Genomic DNA, 22,635 nt, shown 5'->3' with positions numbered 1-22,635 from the left:
AATGCACCCTGCAACAAACATTGGGAGATACAGCAGTATTTAGATAGAAGCAGATAATGGAACTATGTGTGTATAAAGTGCTGTATAAATGGAACTATGTGTGTATAAAGTGCTGTCAAGTCACAGTTGATTTATGGCGACCCCATAGGGTTTTCAAGGGAAGAGACGTTCAGAGGTGGTTTTGCCCTTGCCTGCGTCTGTTTAGGCAACCATGGACTTCCTTGGTGGTCTCCCATTCAAATACTAACCAGGGCGGCGGACCCTGCTTAGCTTCTGAGATGACGAGAGCAGTTTAGCCTGGGCCATCCATAGGGTTGCCAGGTCCCTCTTTGCCACCGGCGGGAGGTTTTTGGGGCGGTGCTTGAGGAGGGTGGGGTTTGGGGAGGGACTTCAATGCTATAGAGGCCAGTTGCCAATGCGGCCATTTTCTCCAGGTGAACTGACCTCTGTTGGCTGGAGATCGGTTGTAATAGCAGGAGATCTCCAGCTAGTACCTGGAGGGCAGCACTAGCCATCCAGGTTACAGCATAATGGAACTGTAGATGGTAAATATGGTAAATGTAGATGTCTCTTTGGGGTGTGTTCATTCATGCAGGCTCATTACTCATTCCTTGAACATTAGATACTGATTTGCATAGGTTTCCTGTCATTTCAAAGGCAAGCCACTCCAGTGGAGGCATTCATACATTTAGCTATATGAAGCACTTGGAGGGCTAGTACTAGAAGGGATAACATTAAGTTACGGATCCATTCATTTTGCACACTGCTATTTTGAGCCACGTGACTGGGCATTCTGTAGCGCGGCTGTTTATTGCCGAGGGCTCCAAGCGCGAGAGAATGTAAAGCTACAGTCTTTATTCTCGCCGTCAGTGTTTAATTTCAAAAATGGGACCCTCGTTTTAGTCTCCTTCCTTTTCGACCACGGTAGGAGAGGAGAAAGCACGAGTTCCATGCTCAGAGACACTCTCAGGCCATTTATGCACAGGAGATTTTGCTGCTCTAGATGCACATTCCTCCCCCCCCCCCAATTCAAATTCTCCAAACTCAACAATAAGCCCCCCTGCAGAGTTTGGAGAATTTGGATGGGGGGGGAAAGGTGCACCCTAGAGAGTGGCAAACCCAAGGCAAAGCCTCCCGTGCATAAATGGCCACATATGACTCCAACTTCTGGCACTCTAAAACCGGCTCCGCGGGGTAAAATTAAACTCTGCAGCACGCAAGACGATTGATAAAAGGCACGAAGCTTCGTTGCGGGACTTTCTGGGCAAACGACCCTGAGCAGGATTCCCCTGCACCCCCCCCCTCCGCTCAGTCCCTCCGCGCTCTTCCCCCCTCCCCCATCGAGTCGAGACACCGTCCCGCCCAAGGAGCGAGCGGCGCGCGCGCGCAGCGCCCCCTAGCGGCCGACACCTCTCCTCCTCCTCCTCCTCCCGCCTTGGCCCCGGGTCCTCCGGCCGGCGAGAGACGCTCTAGGCGGCGGCCGCACTCGCTGCTCCCGGCGGCCCCGGCCTGAGCGAGGCGGGGGGGGGGGGAAGGGACGGCAGCGGCGCCTCGGCTCCTTCCGCCCTTCCGGCTCCCGCAGCGCCCGGACAGCGCCGCAGGTACTGAACCCCCCCTCGGCCTGCCCTGCGGGGTCCCCTGGCCGCGGGCCTCGCCCTAACCCTCACCCGGGGTCCCCGGCCACTGCGTGCGGCTGCCCTCGACGCCCTCCTCCCATCTCTGAGCCCCCAACCCCCAGTCCCAGACCAGCCTTCCGCCCGCGCGCCTGGCCTCCCCACACTTCCTCAGCGGACTGCTGCAGACTGACACATCACCTCCCCACTTGCTTCCTCGAGAATCCATGCCTAAGACACCCCCCCCCTCCATCTTCCACATAACCCTGTATTTGTGATCGTTATTGCTATCTGTGGCTATTAGCAGTTCCAAGCGACCCCCCCCCCCCACACACACACTTGCATATCCTACATATACTTTTCTCATATTCTCAACTGCTACCTCCCAAGGTTTGTCTTCCCTATCGCTTCAGCATCCACCCTGGTTCACCTTCTGTTTCGGTGCTCTTCATTTCTTCTCTGTTCACCCATCAGTCGTTCTGATGACACCCTGTCGGGGAAGACCCGCTTTCCTGCCACATGCCCCGTTGGATCGCCACCATTTGCGCTCTTGAACCACCCTTTTTGCTGTCTGGCAACTCTGGGTGGCCGCCGCCGCGCTTGTCTCAGAAGTAAACATGCTTTTGAAGGTTGGCCCTGTTTTCCAGACTGAACACTGAAAACTGTGGCGGTGTGGCACACAGGTCCAGCTACTAGGAATTGTCTGCATAGGAGGGCATCCCTTTTAGGCTGCATCCACACAGGCAGGGTTCTTTTTTCCCGCCCATCATTTTTGCTTCGGAAGCAGATGTATTCTCACTAGCAATGGAATATCCATATAGGAGTTTTGTGTTCACTTTTCTCCATCAGCTGCCATTTCTCTTGCATTTCCCTCCTGCTGTGCCATTGAAGGAAATGGCCCAAAGGTTTAGTGGGTCAGGGGTTTTTGTTTTTGTTTTAATTATGTTTCTGAGAACCAATGTAAGCTTTATTTTTAGAAGCCCAGCCTGCATATTTTAAACTTCTAGGTACCAGTAACTTTTTATAAGCTCAGATTTCTGCAGTTCTGGTTCTGGATGATGCAACAACAAGAGTTTATGCAGAGCAAGGCTGTATATTTTGGGGCTTAGAACTGGGTAGTGGGTCCCAAATGTCACAAAATTCCCCTTGAGTAGAGTGATTAGGAACCACTCATCTATTCCACAATATCTTCTCCTTAATTGTTTTTGGTTTTGTGTTGTGTACGTCATTTGCAAAACTGCATATGGATTATGTCACAGTGTAAGAAGTTAAGGAGATGATTGTGTTTAAGTTGTGGGAATGAGCTGCCTTATGTTGGAGGGTCAAAGGGTTTTAAGTTTTTAATATTCCACAAGCCTGTCACAATGTATATTCAGTTTGTTTTGTGTGTGTGTTTGCATTTTGATATTGATGTTTGTTGAGTTTGAGTTGAGATTAAGATAGATCACGTAACACAAATAAACTAATGAGGGGATACAGCAGAGTGTTGCTTTGTTGCCTTCTAGAATACTTCATTATAACTTTTTTCATGCAACAAAATGCCAGTGTTGTTATTAGAATACAAGTAATTACTGTTGACAGTATGCCATCAGCTTTATCTTTTATGACAGAACAGAAGCAGAAGTTAGTGACTGCAAGTAAAATACTACTCACTGGAATCAGCTTTCTGTACATCATGGACAGTGTTGTTCAGTCATTATAAAGTATCTATTAGTGACCCTCAAGTTTGTGATGCTAGAAAACCACTAGCTTATAAAACAGAATGCCATTATTGATTTGGATGCCATATTTTTCTAGAACTACTAATCAAGCAGTCGCTGTGGTTTGTCAGTGCTCGTCACAAAATAATTCATTTTTACACATCACCAAATTGGCACGTAGCTGCTCTGTGATCAGTGACTAACCACAGAGCAGCTGCATGATGTATAAAGTCTGATTATAAGAGTGCTATCCTAAGCAGAGCTACACCCATTTGCGTTCATTGACTTCTGTGGGCTCATAAGGGTGGAACTCTGGGATTGCACTGTAAAGTAGTAAAGAGGTAGAAAAGAATAAAGGGGTTTTCAAACAAATATGACTTGGCATGTGTTCCTAGAGAGTATGAACAGCAGTTGTATTTTCCCCCCAGTATGTGTGGCCTATCTTTCAAGTGATATCTAAATAAAATGGGGTGGGATACTTTTGGAAAACTTCACATTGACTTTTGTGATCATTACAGATACCTGCTGTTATCTCAGTGTCTTTTCATAGTATAGTGTTCAGAGTGCTGGACTAGGATTTGGGCACGGGAGTTTTAAATCCCCGCTCTGCTATGAAGCACACTGGGTGACCTTGGGCCAATCACTCTGTCTCTCGGCCTATCCTATGTCTCTGGGTTGTTTCAAGGACATAATTGTTTTGAGGTTATAATGGAGAAGGGGGGAATGAAGTGCACTGCCCTGAGTTTCTTGGAAGGATGGGATAAAAATGTATTAAAATAAATAATATATCCACATCTGTTTATTTGTATTTATTTAAAATATTTTTAGCCTGCCGTTCTCTGCAACTGTGTTCCGTGTGGGTTATAATAATAATAAAAGCAATATCCAATTAAAACTCTATAAACACTAAACAAGCATATGTAATTAAAGATTAGATGGCAGAGTCATTGGCCCTCCTGAATCACCTCATCTCAGCAAAATAGAAGAAGATGAAGGAACAACTTCAGGAATGCTATTCCATAAATTAGGAGTAGCCACAGAAAAAGATCCTAGTAGTGACCACCCTAACTCCCCAGCAGGTAGGAGCAACCAACAGTTCTAATTTGTACATTAAAAAAACATCCTCTGTACCACAGAAAGCCAAATCCCATTCTCAAAGATGTACTTGTTTTATTACAAAAATATTCTGTTTTGCACAAATTATTACTCAAAGTTCAGGTTATTTAGGTGTGTGTGTGGAGCACAAATTGCTGTGGTGCAGGGCGAGAAGGGAAAATGGGGAACAAGCTTATGCATGGTGTATGGGTGGTTGATAGAGCTAGGGTGCAAATAATAGCAGCCAGTGGGAAGAAGAGAGTTTTGCAGTGCGTTGGAGTTCCATTGATGTGTTACATTTTTTAATGTGCAAGACTGTAGATCTGCATTCTGACCTGATAAAATCATACTTTTCTTATTTTTATGTTGTAAAATATAGCAAATAGAAACATTTGCAAAGTTTTGTTTAATCATGTGTACAGTGCTGAAACTTTGAGAGCAGCTGCACATCCTAGCAGTGTGTTGGTTCAGTCTCACCCAAAGCCCCCCCCCCCCCAGCTCTTGTCTCACATGGCTTTTGTACGTTCAGGACACATGACCCTCAGTATAGCCTTTTGTCCTGGTCAGAGGGAACCTCTCCTTCCTTTCTCACCAGCAGAAAAACTGTTTGGATCTAACCTAATATGTTTCTGAAGTTTATACATACGTTAAGAAACAGAGGAGATGTGCTTCAAATGTTATGGTTTTGTTAGGAACATTGTGCTGATCCTGTAACAGTTGCTCAGTTGCAATGAGAAAAGCTGGCTTGAGTGTTCAGTAGATACAGTCAACGTGTTTCTAAATTTGTCTTTGTCCATTAGTTTTGACCAAAACCACAGCTGTGATTCTCAGCATGCCAGTGTTTGCATTAGGAAGCAGATTCTGCACTTTCACAGTGAACCTGCAAACACAGCGAATGCACAGAGACATAAGAACATAAGAAGAGCTCTGCAGGGTCAGACCAGTGGTCCACCCATTCCAGCATCCTGTCTCGTACAGTGGCAAACCAGTTCCCCTGGAGGTCCTACCCCTGATGTTGCCTCCTGGCACTCGTATTCACAGTTTGACTGCCTCTGAACATGGAGGTTCCCCTTGAGTCACCGTGGCTAGTAGCCACTGATATAGCTATCCTTCATAATCATCTTGGTCGCCCTCTTCTATACTTTTCCTAGCTCTGCAATGTCCTTTTTGAGATGCAGTGACCAAAACTGTACACAGTATTCCAAGTGAGGTTGAACCATAGACCTATACAGGGGAACTATAATATCTGTTGTTTTATTTTCAATCCCTTTCCTAACAGTCTCCAACATAGTGTTGGCGTTTTCACTGCTGCAGCACTCTTGGTTGACACTTTTATTGAACTATCTACTATGACCCCAAGATCTCTTTCCCTCCCAATCACAGCATGTTTGGACCCCGTTAACATCTACTTGAAGTTGGGATTATTTTTGTTCAGTGTGCATCATATTACACTTAGTAATATTGATCTTCATTTGACACATTGACGCCCACTCACCCAATCTGTGGAGATCCTCCTGTAGCTCTTCACAGTCATCTTTGGATTTCACCGTCCTGAATAATTTTGTGTCATCTGCAAACGTCCAGTTCCAGATCATTTATGAACAAACTAAATAGTACCACCCTTGTGGAACCGCACTGCTTACTTCTCTCCATTGTGAGAACCATCCATTTATTCCTACTCTTTGCTTTCTATCGCTTAACCAATTCGGCTCAGTTCTTCAGACTCCGTTCCTGGAAACAGTGGCTGTGGTGTGGGTACAAGCCCCAGACTTTCCAGAGTGAACACAGAAGCAAAAAAATCATTGAGCTTCTCTGCCATCTTCCCATCTTCCCTTAGCAATCCTTTTATTCTTTGGTCATCCAAAGGCCCAACTGCTTCTCCAGCTGGTATCCTGCTCCAGATATAATTAAAGAAATTTTTATTGTTTGTCTTGATGCTCTTAGTAATCCACTCCTCAAATTCTCTTTTTGCATGCCTAAATTATTAACTAACATTTCTTTTGCCAGAGCCTGTGGTCCCTTCTGTTCGATTCATTGAGGCCGACCTTCCTCTTTTTAAAAGAAGCCTCTTTACTTTTTTACAGCTTCCTTGACTTTAGGGTAGGGGTGTCAACTCTGGGTTTGGAAATACCTGGAGATTTGAGGATGGAGCCTGGGACGGTGGGCTTTAGGGAGGGGAGGGACCTCAGTAGGGTATAATGCTATACACTGCACTTTCCAAAGCAGCCATTTTTTCTAGGAGAAGTGGAATAAATTTATTAAATAAATAAATAAGCTATCTATGTAGTCTGGAGATCAGTTGTAATTCTGGGGGATCTCCAGCCCCCACTTGGAGGCTGGCAACCTTACTTTAGCGGCAACTTTCCATTGTTGTCAATGCTGAACTTAATAGCATTATGATCACTGTTCCCAATTAGTGCAACAACATTTACATCTCTCACCAGATCTGGAGCCTGGCACAGAACCGAGCCCAAGATCACTGCCCTGCTTGTTGGCTCTGTGACTAGCTGTTCCAGGGCAGAGTCATTTATGATGTTTAGGAATCTCATTTTTACAGCGTGACTCAAGCACATGCTTACCCAGACAATATGAGTGAGGGCAGTTGAAATTTCTCAGTATCACAGCATTATCTGCTTTAGTCACTTTCCTTATTTCCTTCACCATCTCAAGATCAGCCTCAAGGGTTTGATCAGGTGGGCAATAATATACCCCCACTTTTAAGTAACCCTTAGGGCTCAGTATTTCCACCTATATTGTTTCTGTTAGGGAGTTCATTCCCCTACCGTTTTCTAACTTATTTGAATCTATGCCCCCTTTGGTGTACAATGCAACACCTTCCCCAACCTATCCCTCCCTGACCTCCATCAAGTTAAATACCTCTGAATGTTTGAAAATATATACAATCAGGGGATAAACTAACCTGTGAACGAGATCAAGCTTGTTTTAATTCATGCACATCTGTTCATTTCTTGGTCAGTGAAGCTCAGAAAGAAATTTCAGACCTGGAAACTATGGATCTTTCAAATTCTGATTAGAGAAACAAACTGGAGCAATGCCAGTGTTTTCAAGGATATATTATTTATTGGGATGGCAAACAGGGATGGAATTGCTAATTTTGTCTACAGTTACTATGACACTAGCGCGATGGTGTGCTCAAACTAGGACCAGGGACATTTGGGTTCAAATCTCCACTGAGCCATGAATCTTACTGAATTATATCATGCCTGTCAGTCCCTCTCAGCCTAAACCATGTAGTGGCCACAGTGTTATTGTGAGGGTAAAATGAAGGATAAGACAATCATGTTTGTCACGCTGAGCTCCTTGGAAGGAGGGATAGCATAACAAGTGCTAGATAGGCAGCACTGCAACCTGCTCCTATGCATGTTTGTTCAAAAACAAACCCCACTGAGTTCATTGGGAGAAACATACTCTTGTCTGTAGCTAAGGCAAATATTTTCTCTTCTATTGAAGGAATGTGAAAAAAAACACTAAATGCAATACGTTGTCACAGCTGTCTAAAGGGTCCGCAATATGGTGTTGTGTTTGAGGATACTACCAGTTTAAGAAATCCTGCCTGCCTCTGTTGTTGCTAGGGAGTTTTTTGTAGTGTGCATTTGGCAGCCTTTTAAGCCTTAATACAAGTCTACAACTTAGATTCCAGGGATGGCACAGCATATGCACAGCTAAGTGCTTAAGGTGGATAGTTCACTAATCCTGTCTGGCTTGTTTCCTATATATTTGCTGCCTTCAGATCTGCTGCTTTTATACTGGAAATATCCATTGCTTTTCTTAGAATTGCAGGACTGGGTCTTGTTACAGATTTACATTCTCTCAGGCTGGTAGTTCATTAATATTCCAGTTGGAAAAAATGCAGCTTTTTGTATTGATCCTAGCTCTATGTGTGTGTGTGTGTGTGTGTGTGTGTGTGTGTGTATGTATACACATTCATATATAAAAATACAGCTTCCATGGGGGTAAACGGGGAGGGTATTGTTAAAGACTTCATTTTGATTTCGATCTAGCTTAATTTTAATTATATTCCGTATCAGTTCTCTTCTTAAAATTTGGTTCAACAGGCTGCCAGAGTTGGGGCAAACTATCAGATGTTAACATAGGCCTTTTATGCATGGCTATTTCCTTGCAGTCACCCCTCTGACAGCTTCGGGTCTTTGCTTTGATGATGCATGCCGTTTCTGACCGTCAGAGGTCGCCTTGCTCTCCCCCTGCATTTCCCTGCATTTTACCCGTAGTTTTAGAGATAGGTTTTATCTCAAATTTGAAAACGCTGGCAAAACGCAGGAAACGCAGGGGGAGTGCGAGGCAACCTCTGACAGTCGGAAACGGCATGCATAATCAAAGCAAAGACCTGACGTCGTCGGAGGGATAACCACGAGGGAAACGGCCGTGCATAAAAGGCCATAGTAATAGGGCATGCATCATGAAAAAGATTTCCTGTTGCACACGGTTAAAGCTGTGCTGTTTTGGCACGTTGGTAGCCCTTTCACTGAAGCTGTTCTTGATCAGTGGGGAGAGAGCCATCAAAACAATGCTCAGTTTTAGAGACCCAACTGTCTCCTGCAACTGTAACGTGTGAAGACAATGAATTGGCTAAATCAATTCTAAAGAATGGCAGTCACTAATATATTTTTTTATTGTTAGTATGCCACAGCCCTACTCCTTCTTCTGTTATTTTTTCCCTTTTTCTTTTAAGTTAACGTTGAACTGAGCTTGGTATATTTTTGTATACTTGTTGCCATTGTTGAGAATATTCTGAGCCATATTAAGGGTGTAACTTGAAGGACATTTTTGCACAATACAGTAGTGATATGTGTTGTGTATTAATTGGTTACAGAATGTTTGGCACTTCATGCCTGTGCAAAGGAAGTGTAATTTACACCCAAGCTGGAGGCAACAGGAAAAACGGCCAACATAAACATGGAAGACAGGTGAGCTTCCAGAGGACTGGAGAAGGGCAGACAGAGGTGGTTGTTGTTGTTGTTGTTGAGAACTTAGGAAACTAAAGACTTGTTTGTGTTCCACTTTTTAAGTTGATAACTCATATTGTGGGTGAGAGAAATAAGGGATTTCAGCCACAGCCAGTAAGTGGAACAAGTTGCTGCAAAAAAATTTGGGATTTGGAATACCACGATTACAAAAGTTTAGAACACACCCAGTCTTCCTCTGAGGTTGTCTATTACAAGGAAAAATTAGTCATAGTGGGTGAGCTGTTTTTCCACAGTTTGCCCGTAATTGCTGATCTTCTCAGTGAGGAAGCCCTGGAGCACAGTTTGAAAACGTGCTTTGTGTTTACTTGTATGCTTGACACTAATAGCTCTTAGTAGAATAACCCCTCAGTTCTAGGGAAAAAAAACGTTGGTATGGAAGTAAAGTCCTCTCAACTATGCTGAATTAAGTTTATCTTACCAATGCATATGAATAAGGAGACTCATGATCCATGTCCTTAACCACAGAAGTTATGTGGCAATAATATTCTCAGGACTGAGTGCATTTAATACAGCAGTTGAAACTTTCAAGGTTTTCCCACACATCAGTTTGAGATCCCAAACAGGTAAAATTGCATTTAGGTGGCTTACTGGCTCTTTATTGTCTTACGTTTGAGCATTCAGCTGTTTAAAGCTTTAATTATTAGGATGGTTATGATGAAAGAGATCGTAAGCTAGTTACAAAGCATCCGTTAACTGTTGTATGAAACATTAGAATTTCAGTTCTAAATCATTATGGTCAACTATTATTAATTTCAAATAAACTGTATTTAAATGGAATCCAAGATATTGAACTGTTCTTGGATTTTAACCCCCAAACCCAACGACAGCTCAAATAAATACTAAACTTTTTAAAATTAACGTTGAACAAATAAACCATTGGTAGTGACTGTAAATGATAAAAGTCAGTTGTCGAATGCAATTATTATTATAAGGAGGGCAGGGTATCTCTTCCTAATTGGTGAACTTTGACCCCTGCAGGAGATGGCAACAAGGAGCCTTTGCTATTGAGTCACATTCTGATGCAAAGAGTAAAAGACTAAACATCTTACCTACACAAGGACATTCTTGCCTTCCTGGAATATTTGACAATATTTCCCTGCAGTCAAATAGTAGGTAATTAGTTGACTGGCATCCAAACACTGTAAAAAATGACTCTGGATACCTGGATTATTTTCCAAAGACAATTCCTTTCCTGATATGCTTTTGTGCATACGATAAAAGTGCAGAGGATCAAAGTGGGAAACCAAATTAGTGCTGAATATAGTAAATGTTATAACTGTACCTCTGTGAAGCCATGCTTTATTGTTTATGGTATATTTCTAATTCACATTCTCAAGGATAAACTGGTATGTGTGCAATAGCAAATATTTCTGATTGAGTTCTGCCTTACAGTACCATTAAGAAAAGAGTGATAATAATAAATGGTGTCTTGGCTGTGGGAATAGAAAAGGGGCCTGCCAAATGGTACATTCACTGTGCTCTTGATTCCATTTTCCATATTAGGTGAAGGATGGCACAGATCCCGTGAAGCTGTAGGGGACTTCCTGACATCCTGGTTACGATGACACCCAGCAGAGGACTATGGGGATAAAGTGGGAATTCCTTCACTTCCCTTAAAAGATACTAAAGACCATGGCTGGGTAAGGATGAAACCAAGCATGAATGTTCTAGAACTTTGTCTTTGAGATCCTGCCTTAGGACCTGCTATAGATGCATTTCTCAGTGTGTCGTCCTAAAGAGAGCAGGTAATGAAATTGTTCCATATGGCTGTCATTCTTTTTTTGGGTCTGCAACAGATACCTTTTGTAGTGTATTTTTCTCAGTGCGAATGGAATATGAAAATCTTCTTCTGTTTGTAAATCAGCATTCTTGCTATGCACATTCTGCTGCAGGTGCTCTGTGCTGCCACTCACCACATGCAGTCTTGCACCCTCTCTATCCCTCCTTTTCAACCATGGATGGAAAGTTCACAAGTTTTAACTAGAAGTAGGTGGGAAGTGGGGTTTTTTCTTTAGTTTTATAAGCTGAATTTGATGTGATTGACATTTTTGTTATTTTTTCCTTACATTTTAGGACTTGTCCAAGGTGTTGACATCATGGGGAGTTGCTGTAGCTGCCTGTGCAAAGACAGTATCCCAGACAACCACCCCACCAAGTTTAAGGTAGCATGAATATATTAAACTTATATAGTGTTCTGCCATCGGTCAAAATATTTTTTCAATGGCACGTTTGTATCCTCTGTCCTGTTTTTTTAATCATGTGTTTCTATGTCCTGGCTTGTTTTGTATGTTCTAGTTTACAGTGTTTATTTATTTAGAAAATGTTTATGCTACCTCTTCAGAGACCAGCCTGAGGAGGCTCACGACTAAAACAATACAACAAAATTCCATACCATCATGGCACTGAAGTAGTCCAGAGCAACCGTCTTTATTATAAGCCTCCTATTGTTAGTTTAAGCTTGGTGTTTTGGTCCCATGTTTGGAAAAGTTGCAGTCCTCAAAATGTTGATTCCACCTTTTTTATGTGGTACATGTGGGGGCCATGCAATTCAGCTTCCCAGTGAAAAAGAAAGGAAATTGGGTTGCCCTTCATCAGATGACACTTTTAGATTGGGTCCACTGGGAGTTGTAGCTGTTTTGGCAGCTTGTGAGCCTAGCTTGAGCTCATAATACTCATCTCCACAAAGAACAAACATAGGTGCTAATAGCAAGCTGGAAGCCTCTGGGTTGAGGGGCTGTGGAAAGAGAACTCCCTTTGTGCCAGAGTATGGAATCACCCCCTGAGCACTCGAGATCTTTCTTGGGATTGGATTAGCAGCTTATATTTCCCGGGCATCAAAGTCATTCTGAACAGATTTCATACCATTATATAAGAAGAAAAAGAAGAAGTTGGTTTTTATATGTTGACTTTCTCTGCCACTTAAAGGAGATTCAAACCAGCTTTCAATCACCTTCCCTTCCCCACAACAGACACCCTGTGAGGTAGGTGAGGCTGAGAGAGTGTGACTTACTCAAGGTCACCCAGCTGGCTTCGTGTGTAGGAGTGGGGAAACCAATCCGGATCACCAGATTAGCCTCTGCCGCTCATGTGGAGGAGCTGGGAATCAAAACCGGTTCTGCAGATCAGAGTCCACCGCTCCAAACCACCGCTCTAAACCACTACACCATGCTGGCTCAAGAAGAAAGCAATTGACCAAGGAGAGATTGCTTGATCACTATACTTTCCTAAACAAACACATCCCACCAGCAAATGACTGTATATCACACTTGTTCAACTTGCAAATGACCCATTTGACATAATGCCTGGAGTGCCTGACAGTATTTTTTGGTGTTCATGCAGGTGACAAATGTTGATGATGAAGGCAGTGAGCTGGGCTCAGGGATTATGGAGCTGACGCAGAGGGAACTTGTTTTGCACACGCACAAACGTGATGCAGTCCGGTGGCCATACCTTTGCTTGCGCCGATATGGCTATGACTCCAACCTCTTCTCCTTTGAGAGTGGGCGTCGCTGCCAGACAGGGCAAGGTATGTATACCTTTTCAAAACTTTTTTGCTGCAGGTATCTGTAAAGTTGCAATAACGCATACATTCTTATGGATAGTGAAACTGGTTCTTATTTACCAGCAGTTGTGTTCAGATATAATGTTATCAGTCAAATGTGGGATCTTGGTGACAAAAGTAGGACTCACAACATTGGGATTGTTGCTGTGGTAAAATGTGAGCTTACTCAAATCTTGGAATTGTGTTGGGGTCTGATACGTTAGTGGTAGTGATTATATCGCTTCATGAATATGTGCTATTTTACAGTGAACTTCAGCAGTCTTTGAAGTGAAGCAGATTTTAAATTGGTAATTGTTGGGTGGGCAACCCAACTAGGAATGTGAGAGTCCAGAAAAAATGGGGGTGGGGTTTCCCCTCAGCCTTTCAAATTTAAAGCCTAACTGGCCTGACTGTACCAGGCCAAAAGTCCATCTAGCATTTCATCAGTAACTGGCAAGATGCTTCTAACAAGCATGATATGATGGAGATAACTGTTCCTTGTTTGTCTTTGGCATCTGGTGTTGGGGAACATAGTTCTCTTAGCATGAATTTTTAACTATCATGGCTAATAGCCACAGAGAGAGACATCCTCCATAAGTTTATGTAATCTTTTTAAAAAGCCATTCAAGTTAATGACCGCCTCAAATATTATAGCAATGAATTCCTCAACTGACTGCATGTGAAGTACTTCCCTTTGTTTCATCTGGAATCTTCTGACAATCAGGTTTATTGAACAATCCTAAATTCTCTGCTCACTTCTCCACTCTTTTTAAAATTTTAACCTCTCCTAGGCATAGTGGTAAGTAACACCAGGAAGCAAAAGTGGGGGCAAATGGAGAAAAATCCTTGGAGGTTGGGTGGGTGGGTGGGGCTGGGTAACAACAACAGCAACAGTTGTTGATTATGATGTTGTTGTTATCCCGCCCTCACCCTGCAAGGGCAGGGCTCAGGGCATTTCATGACACAGAATGGAATACATCAGTAATTTATAAAACCAGTAACAATAAGTATAAATTAGATAAAAACAAAGCATACCACATCTCTAAAACATAATAAAACATATACATCTAGTAGGCCCTTCATTGAGTAGGAGGTAAGGGGAACATTAAACCAGTCGCTATCAGTTTAACTGACATTATGGATAAAATGGGGGCCCAGTTATACTGCCCTGAGAAGAAAAGTGGGGCATAAATGTGACAAATGGAATAGAGCAAAACATGCAGTACATCTTAACAGCAAGGAATATGATTTTGTTTCATATAATTCTTGGGTTTTAGGTCTAGGTGGTGTTAAGTGGACCTAGAAGAAATCTTTCTGGAGCTCTTGGCAGCACTGAGTGGCTTTAGGGATAATATGAGCCATTTTTAGCTAACTGAGAATGTGGGATATAAATATTTTTAATAAATAACTGTATATTGTGAATGTGTAGACATGTTTTTAATCAAGGAACTCATAGATATAGGTGCCATGGAAGATTAGTATCTTAGCATAATAGTTATTTGCTCTAAATAAATACAATTTATTAATCTTACTCCCTGATTGCATATGATGCTTTCTTAACAAGAGTTTTGCTGAGGATCAGGCATTAGTTCCCTGACTTCAGCAGAGTGCCATAACTCAACGTGGCGTTGGACTAACTTCCACATGAGGTGTACTAATGGTTATACTCCATCCAGATGGCACATTGAGGAGAATAATTGCCTTGCTTACATAACTAGTTTTGTGTTGCGTGTGCTCTGATGCAAACCAGGCTTCCATGTAACCATGATGTGCAGTCTCTGGTTTACAAGGGAACTGTGGTTTGTATTAAGCATGGTTTGCATTAATGCACATGTAACACATTGTCATGTTTAAGCTGAGAAGGGATTGTGATTGTTTTGGATGAGAAAGACCTCATACACCTGAGGCTCCTGGTTTGCAAACTGTAGTTTGCTCTTTGCTGGCATTAGTCTGCATCAGCAATCTGAGTCTTCTTTGTCTGTGACATATAATACTGGGCTCTTCGCTTTTATTTTTTCTCAGACAAGGCTACATAGAAAACCAGGTTTTATAAGCAAAACCTGTCAGCAGCTACAAGACCCTGCTATTTTGGCAGACCTCTCAGACTTATATGTATTTCCCTTTTTTTCTCTTTTCCCCTTAGGGCTTTGGTATTCTAAACCAATTGTACCAGAGGGATGTAAAATTTTACAATGGGGAATTTTACAGTGGGGGAAGATACAGTAGATATATGTGGGGGGGAGGGGAGCTTGGATTTTTTAACTTTTTTTTTTAAGCCAAGAATATTTTTCTTCAGAGAAGCAGCTGTCGTTGCCATGCTCTTGTCCTTGTTGCTATGGGGATTTTGTGTGTGTGTGTTTGTGTGCGTCAGTGTCCGATTGGTTAGCTCAGCATAATCAGACAATTGATAGAAATATTTATGGCAGAAAGGAACAGTGGTGTAGTGTGATATAAAGTAAGATATTTTCCCTAAATTTAAGTCACAGTAGAGTCAGTGAAAAGACTTTCATGATCTGGAGGAGGGGATCGGGCCCAAAACTGGGCTGACACTATGAGATGGGAAATGGCCTGCTCATGCTTTGTGTCTGTTATCATGGGCTCACGCTGCCCAAGATCAGTGCATGCATTCCCTTTATTTTAGGCAGTGATTTAACCTTTGTGTGAATGTGCAAAAGATGCACCAGGATTTATCATAAACATCAGCCTTGTCATATTAAATCAAAATATCACAAAATTGTGATCAAACTTTGGTGTTACCAGAATTCTTCATGGATGTTCAGTAGGAAACACACACACACACAAAGCTGGGTGGGGGGATATTTGTCTTAATAAAAAGGTATGTAATGACAGTTGCTTTTGGAAGTTTTCTTTGTGCCTGCACAGCTACCTACATAATTTGTATCATGTTACCATTTAAATATTAGTATTGAAAATGGTGTTACTTTTGTCTTATTCCCTTTGTCTCCTGTACTTTATTCTTTATTTCCCTTTCTCTCTCCTCCCATTTTTTAAATTGAGGAATCTGTTTGGGATTCACTGAATATGATCCAGTGCACGCTGAATTGTAGAAGAAATGATGTTTTGGTTGTTTATTGTTTGGCTGTCCTCAACTAGGGCCAGCGCATTCTCGGTCCTGGCCCCTGCCTGGTGGAACTCCCTTCCATATGAGATCAGGGCCCTGCGGGACCTGAAAAATGGAGTTATTCCTCCAGGCCTATAGTTGAGGACGGCTACGGTTTCCATCAGTGCTGGTTTCCATCCCTACCCTACCCTCCTTTTTTGTTTCGTGGTTGGTTACCAACTTTCTATGGGGGGAGGGGGGGTGAATGCTTTGATATGCGAGGTGGTGGCAACTACACTCTAGTGACGAGCACCATATTTAGAAATTTTAACTACTGTTGTTTTTAGGATTGTGAAATGGATATTTATTGGTTCTTGTATTTTATGGTTTTATTGTATTTTGTATGTTAATTTGTTGGTAGCTGCTTGGAGCCCGACTGTGGCCAGGGATGAGGGCAGGATAGAAATCTAAATAAATAAACCCTTTGGAACAAGCAGTAGCATTTCAGTAAGGAAAAAAGAGGCACCTTTTCCTCAGGCAGAAGTTCTGGATCGTGCTCGGATGCAACAAGAGTACTGTCTTTCTAGGGTGCTGCAGCACTGAAGTGTGTGTAAATTAAACAAGTTAAAATTTCATATAATATACATTTGTCTGAATGGGGCAATAAACAGGTAAGGCCTTATCCCGCCTTCCCATTCCCAAACATTTTGTCTGTCTCAATGGCCAGACCTAGTTGTCTGAAGAAGAAAACAAGAAAAGTCAAGTTCTTGCTTTTCAAGATTCAAAGAGCCTTGGTCCAAAGTACTTTGGTGAGCATTTTCTCCATATATTCCTTTCCCTGTACCTTTTCAGGTCTTGTTCCAATGACCATGGCTCTGGTCTGGGGCAGCCCATTCCTGAAGGGGTGGGGGCGAAGCTCCTTTGGAATAAGGTGGCACCTACGCCTGTGTGGGGGCAAACATGCTGGCCCCCGCCACCAGCGCAGCCTCGTCAACAGGGCTTTTCCGGAAGGAAAAGCCTGCGCTGGTGTGTGTGTGTGTGGGGGGGCATTCCTGGGGGGTGGGGAGGAGCTGCCTTTAGGCAGCTTCCACATCCCTTTCGCCCTTGGAACACCCCTTGAATGGCACCAGGGCTGTGCCACCTTTATTGGTGGTGCAGCCTTCCTGTTTTCAATGGGGCATTCTCCCCTTTTTCATTATATTGTTTTTTAAAGTGCTTTTTTAGGCTCCACAGCAGTCAGGACACCTCTGAGGAGGCAAAGTGGCTCCGCTGCTCCCAGCTACCACGAATCTATCCCCCTCTTCAAAACTGCCCTCTTAGGCTGCTGGTGTCAAGGAGCAGGGCTTTTTGAGTGACAAGCCCAACCTCTACAACTTCCTCCTTAGGGAGGTCTGTCAGGCCTTCTTGCTGCTAGTCTTTTGGTGCATGATGAAAACTATGGATAATTTTTGTGTTCCTTGTCTTTGGTGTTATCGCTTACTATCTTAGTTGTTTTTTAAATTAATTTAGGATTTTATGCTGTTAGTGCTTTGAGGCCCAAAGATGAGATGTAAACGTCATAAATAAATCCCCTAATGATCTCAAAAAACAGCAAGTGAGAATTGCCTTCTACGCTTAACCTATTTAAGTTCCGATTTGCAGTTTTAATCCATTACTTATAAATGAATCCTGTATATTCAATTCATATGAATGTTCACTCATATTAATTACCTATCCTTATGTAACCCTAGAGGTTATGTCTGTGACAAGAAGTTTCACAAGTTAGTTATGTTACACTGTCTCAAAAGTGTAGTTCTCTCTTTAGAGAATTCAACCATGTTGGCATTAAAACAAATCCTCCTCCTCCTTCTCCCCAATGCCCTTTTGGCATTTATTTAGGAATTTTTGCCTTCAAGTGTTCAAGAGCCGAGGAGATTTTTAACTTGCTGCAGGACCTGATGCAGTGTAACAGTATCAGTGTGGTAGAGGAACCTGTCGTCATTACGAGGAACAGTCATCCTGCTGAACTGGAGCTGACTCGGACACCCCAGACACCCAGCGGTAAGGCCCTCGCATAGTTATATGCTGTCCTTTTGTTCTTAGATTCCGTTTTTAAAAATATATATTTTATTAAAGGTTTTTTAGGGTATTTTGTGCCCTTAGATTCCCTTTTTGAGGTCTCCATCAACTTGTAATATTTGGTGTGGCCAAGCAGGCTCTTTAAAGCCTTCCTAGGAACCAGAAGCCTAGTAGCTCCTTTTGTAAAGTTCCATGAGCATGTGGTGCAGTTTAAGGAGCTCAGCCTTTCTATTGTACGGTACACAAATTTCATGCCAGTCCACTACTGTAGTGTAATGCAGTTCCTTGGGCAGATCTGTGATGTTACAGCACTCTGCAAAAGATCAGTTGCCTTGTACCATGTCTATTTGGGATTTGTTTTCCCTAAGCTGGGGAATTCTGTGCTTACAATTTTTTTATTTCCCAAGTGGCTAGTTGCCTGTTGCTATTTCTGTCATAAAATCAGTTTCACTTGTGTTCCATCTGGTATGCTTATTGTCAAGCCATACCTTTTGTACCGTCCTGATGCCTTGTTTCCAAGGTAGCCATAAAAGAGAGCAGTTGTCAGATAGGTTTTAGACTCCCGTGTGGCTTCTCTCGGAGTTCCACCAGTTCCGCTATAGAAGATGTGCATGACAGTCAGGGCCTTAATATCTGTCTTGATTAGAATTTCCCTATGTACTTACATATGGCTGCTGGAGGGGCATATGTCAAAAATTTAACCATGGCCAATCATTTGGTCTGGTTTGCAAGTTATACACTGTCCCCTTAAAGTGGGAATCTCCATCAGCCACTCTAGATGTACTTGCCTCCTAGCAAATGGGTCTTGTTCTCATTGCAAGGGGTCATGCACCCTTATGTAAGGCCAGTTTTAGAGCTGTGCTCATAATCTAATGCTAACCTAATTTTTTGTTTTCAGCTGTAGGATATACTGTTCCAGGATATCCCAATGGATTCCACAACTTTCCTGGGGAGGCCTCGTCTTGCCCTGCTGCTCGACATCCCTCCATGAACAGCCTACGTCATTCCTCAGTTAGTGAGGACTCCACACACGCCCTAATTGTCCCTGATGAACAAGTAAGACCATGTCTCCTGTTCTCCTTATGGTGTGTAGAAATGCCTCCTAGTTCCCAGTATATTCACTACAAAAACAACAACAAACAAAACAACCCCTTTCCTTTTCACCTATGCTGATCCTTATAGCTCTGGGGATTTTTTTCCTGGAAAAGTTGATGTGTGTGCAGAACTTACAGATTTTGCAAAGTGGGGAGAATCTCACCTAAGAGCAGCATTCTCTTTCTGTTATTTGAAAGTATGACCTGGCCACAGTAACCCATGCTAAAATTACATCCAGGTTGTCTGAGTGTGTTGTGCTGCCAAGTTGCTTCTGAGTTATGGCAACCCTGTGAATTAATGTCCTCCAGAAAGTCTTGTCGTTAACAGTCTTCCTCATGTTTTGCAAACTGTGGCTTCCTTTATAGCAGTGGTTCTCAACCTAGGGGTCGGGACCCCCAAGGGGGTCGCGAAGTGTTTTCTGGGGGGTCGACGCCACTGTCCTGGGACAGCCCCCATCCCGGGCTGTCCAGGACTAACCCAGACGCCCTGTAACCCTGATCCGTCTGCGAGGGCAGGGAAGACCCCAAGCAGAGAAGCGAGGAACTGGCCGACCAACAGCCGGAAGGAGCCGGGCTGCAGAGATGCAGCGGCACGCCGCCACACACCAGCTGTAGCCCCGCCGCCCAACTAAGAGGCAGGTGGGCCAGCCCTGGGCATGGTCGCACCTGCGCTGGGAGGATGACGCAGCAGGATGTGTGGGAGGCCGAGGAAGCTCCCCTGGCTCGGACAGTTCAGGTCTTGGAGGAGAAGAGGGCGGTCCCCCTTGAGGCCGCTACAGCCACGTTGTTTTTACTTTTAGCCGCGCTCGGGTGGGGCGGGAGCTTCAGCCTGGAATCCAAGTGCGCATGTCTGTAGTGTGGCTTCGCTTTTCTGCCCCGAGTCATCAGTTCCACTCTGCCCTGAGTCATCAGTTCCACTCTGGCAAGGCCAAGGGGGAGAGAGTCGAGGTGCATGCGCAGTTCGGGATTTCCCCCTCAAGCGTGCAGGTTCGGTGAGGCGCAGAAGGAGCCGTGACTGGCAGAGGGGAGAAAAAGGCACGAAAAGTCTTGAGTGGGATAAGCGGCCCTTGGCTCTTTCCTGGCCCTTCACTCTCGTGAGGTGATTAAACAGAGCTCTGCTTTGAGGGATAACTGCAGTTCTGTGCACAAGCAGTGTCCCAGTCACAAGAGAGGGGGTTTCCTCACGAGAGCCCCGGACTGCTTGGAAGAGTTTTTGGGGAGAGAGGGGAGGACAAGGAACGCAGTGCATGCTCAGAGGCACTCTTTCCTCCGTGCCAGGAAAGGTTGCCTCGCCACACAGTCACAGCCGCTGCACAACAGGTGGTAGTACTGTTTGCTTGTTTGTTTTAAACTTTAAAATTTAAAGTAATTATATATATGGATACCCTGGATTGCCAAAAAAACAAATGTTTTCTTTATCCTATTGAAAATGTCATTTATGCAAATGTATGCAAATGTGACGAGGGTCGCAGGTTACTTGGCAATTGTAAAAGGGGGTCGCGACTCGAAAAAGGTTGAGAACCACTGCTTTATAGGGTCAATCTATCTCATGTTGGGCCTTCCTCTTTTCCTACTGCCTTCAACCTTTCGTAGCAACGTCCAGGTTAGACTATTGTAATGTTCTTTACATAGGGCTGCCGTTGAAAATGGTCTGGAAACTTCAGTTGGTTTAAAATGAAGCAGCCAGGCTATTGTCAGGGACAGGATATGGGGATCGTAACACTCCAGTGCTGAAAGAGCTGCACTGGCCGCCCATTTGTTTCCAGGTTCAATTCAAAATGCTGGTACTTACCTTCAAGACCCTAAATGTCTTGGGGGCATTTATCATCTCACAGGCCCATTACTGCAAGTATCTCCTCTTTCTTCCCAAGATAGACATATCCAGCCATATCTGCAGCACTTTTCTTAGTCCTTCAGCCTGTTCCATTATCTGCTTCTTGCCAACTGTTGTTTTGCTCCTTCATCACCACCCTCTAATCTGTTTTCTTTTGCAGTCCCACACCTATGTGAACACAGCCAGCGGTGAGGGAGAGAGGAGGGGCCACCACTGCATGCACTCTTTGCCTGAAGTCCATCCTCCTGTCCCCCACTCCAACCACAGTTGTGCCCTGGAGGATCGGAACCCCCAAGTCTACCTGCAGCCGGGCGAGGTGAAGTTTGTTCTGGGCCCTTCCCCAGGTTACAGGCACATGATGAAATGCGATGGCTTCTGCCGACCCCACTGGGAGTGTGCAGGACACATCTGCACCCCTAACAATAACAACAACGAGTGCAAAAACGAGTGCTTCACGCCCAAGTGCGTATACGAAAACGTCAATGGCCTCCTGCCTTCTCGAGGGACCTTGCTTCGCCGTGGGGGCAGCGGGCGTTTGAAAATTGCCCGTGAAGATCTGAATCCCCATGGTTGCTCTCACCGCCGAACCACCCTTCTGCACTACGAGAACCTGCCCTCGCTGCCACCTGTGTGGGAGTGCCAGCCGCTGAGGCAGGAGCAGGACGAGGAGGATTCTGGCGATGCCATGACACCTTCCCCCAACGGTTATCCTGAGCTTGAGGAAGATGACCCCTTACAAAACTACATGAATTCAGAAAGCGCTGCCCTGCATGGGGGCTTGCGCAGGGAGAATTGCGTGCCACGGCGCCGCAGCTGTACACCCAGTGTCTTCAGTTTTGACTTCCGCCGGCCTTGTTTGGAGCAGCAAAGGCAGCTCAATTATATCCAGGTGGAACTGGAGGATGACCCTCACAAAGGGCGCCAAAGCACACCAGTCCCCCGTACCCCACTTTCTGCTCCACACCCAGCCCGCAGGACGGATTCCTATGCGGTCATTGACCTTAAAAAGACAGCAGCAATGTCCAACTTGCAGAGGGCACGGCCTCGGGACGATGGGACTTCAAGGAAAACTCGGCATAACAGCACTGACCTGCCTGTGTAAGAGGAAAGCCCTACCCAAGCACCGCACTGTGGCTTTCGTACCTGTTGTTCAATGAATCATGTAGTGTAACTGCCATCTTTTCATCGCGCCCTTGTTTCTCAGTGCGACAAACTGGGATACTTCCATCAAGCTAACTTGAGAAATGTAGCCTATTTGTGCCTCTTTCCAACCCCCATTTTTCCTGCCATGTAGTTTTTGAAACCTTGCAAAGTGCTTGAAAACTTGACTCATTTGATAGTGAGGAGGGTGGTTGTCACGGTGCCACTTGTCCTTTTCCCTCCAGCTTCGTATAGGTATCGTACTTTGAAATTCTCCCTTCTGATTTTGATTTGGTTCTTTTGAGGGCCCTGTGAGTAGAACTTATTCAGTTGGGAAAGTATAGAAACATTACAGAGGAAGGAGCAGTTGGGGGGAGCACCCTAAACGATACAGGCACTGAGTTTACCCCTTTTGTTTTTGAAGGTGTGCAGAAGTATTACGTGTGTTATTTATTTGTTTATTTATATTTCAGCCAGCCTCTATTTATTTATT

General features: G+C 44.1%; 1 protein-coding gene across 2 annotated transcripts; it reads left to right on the top strand.

Annotated features, from left to right (window-relative positions):
- The first annotated feature begins 1,528 nt into the window (after positions 1 to 1,528).
- FRS3 (fibroblast growth factor receptor substrate 3) lies at positions 1,529 to 22,137 on the top strand. Of its 2 annotated transcripts, XM_056845076.1 has the most exons (8): positions 1,529 to 1,601; positions 9,261 to 9,354; positions 10,918 to 11,054; positions 11,488 to 11,576; positions 12,754 to 12,940; positions 17,895 to 18,056; positions 18,973 to 19,130; positions 21,163 to 22,137. In XM_056845076.1, exons 4-8 carry the CDS (start codon positions 11,511 to 11,513, stop codon positions 22,102 to 22,104), a joined length of 1,515 nt encoding a protein of 504 aa, XP_056701054.1. In that variant the 5' UTR covers positions 1,529 to 1,601; positions 9,261 to 9,354; positions 10,918 to 11,054; positions 11,488 to 11,510; the 3' UTR covers positions 22,105 to 22,137. The 2 variants fall into 2 exon arrangements, with proteins under 2 accessions (XP_056701054.1, XP_056701055.1); XM_056845077.1 differs by lacking the exon at positions 9,261 to 9,354.
- The last annotated feature ends 498 nt before the right edge of the window (positions 22,138 to 22,635 follow it).

This window comes from Euleptes europaea, chromosome 2, assembly GCF_029931775.1.
Source record: "Euleptes europaea isolate rEulEur1 chromosome 2, rEulEur1.hap1, whole genome shotgun sequence".
In the NCBI taxonomy this organism is placed as follows: domain Eukaryota; kingdom Metazoa; phylum Chordata; class Lepidosauria; order Squamata; family Sphaerodactylidae; genus Euleptes; species Euleptes europaea.
Note: the sequence above shows the minus strand (reverse complement) of the source record. Positions and strands in the feature narration are given on the sequence as shown.

What these genes read in the sequence shown, in the direction of transcription:
- FRS3 (XM_056845077.1), top strand. Translation starts at nt 11,511, where the DNA reads ATGGGGAGTTGCTGTAGCTGCCTGTGCAAAGACAGTATCCCAGACAAC. An exon ending in ACCACCCCACCAAGTTTAAG is followed by an intron (nt 11,577 to 12,753) that starts GTAGCATGAATA and finishes GTGTTCATGCAG; the next exon opens with GTGACAAATGTTGATGATGA. An exon ending in GACACCCCAGACACCCAGCG is followed by an intron (nt 18,057 to 18,972) that starts GTAAGGCCCTCG and finishes TTTTGTTTTCAG; the next exon opens with CTGTAGGATATACTGTTCCA.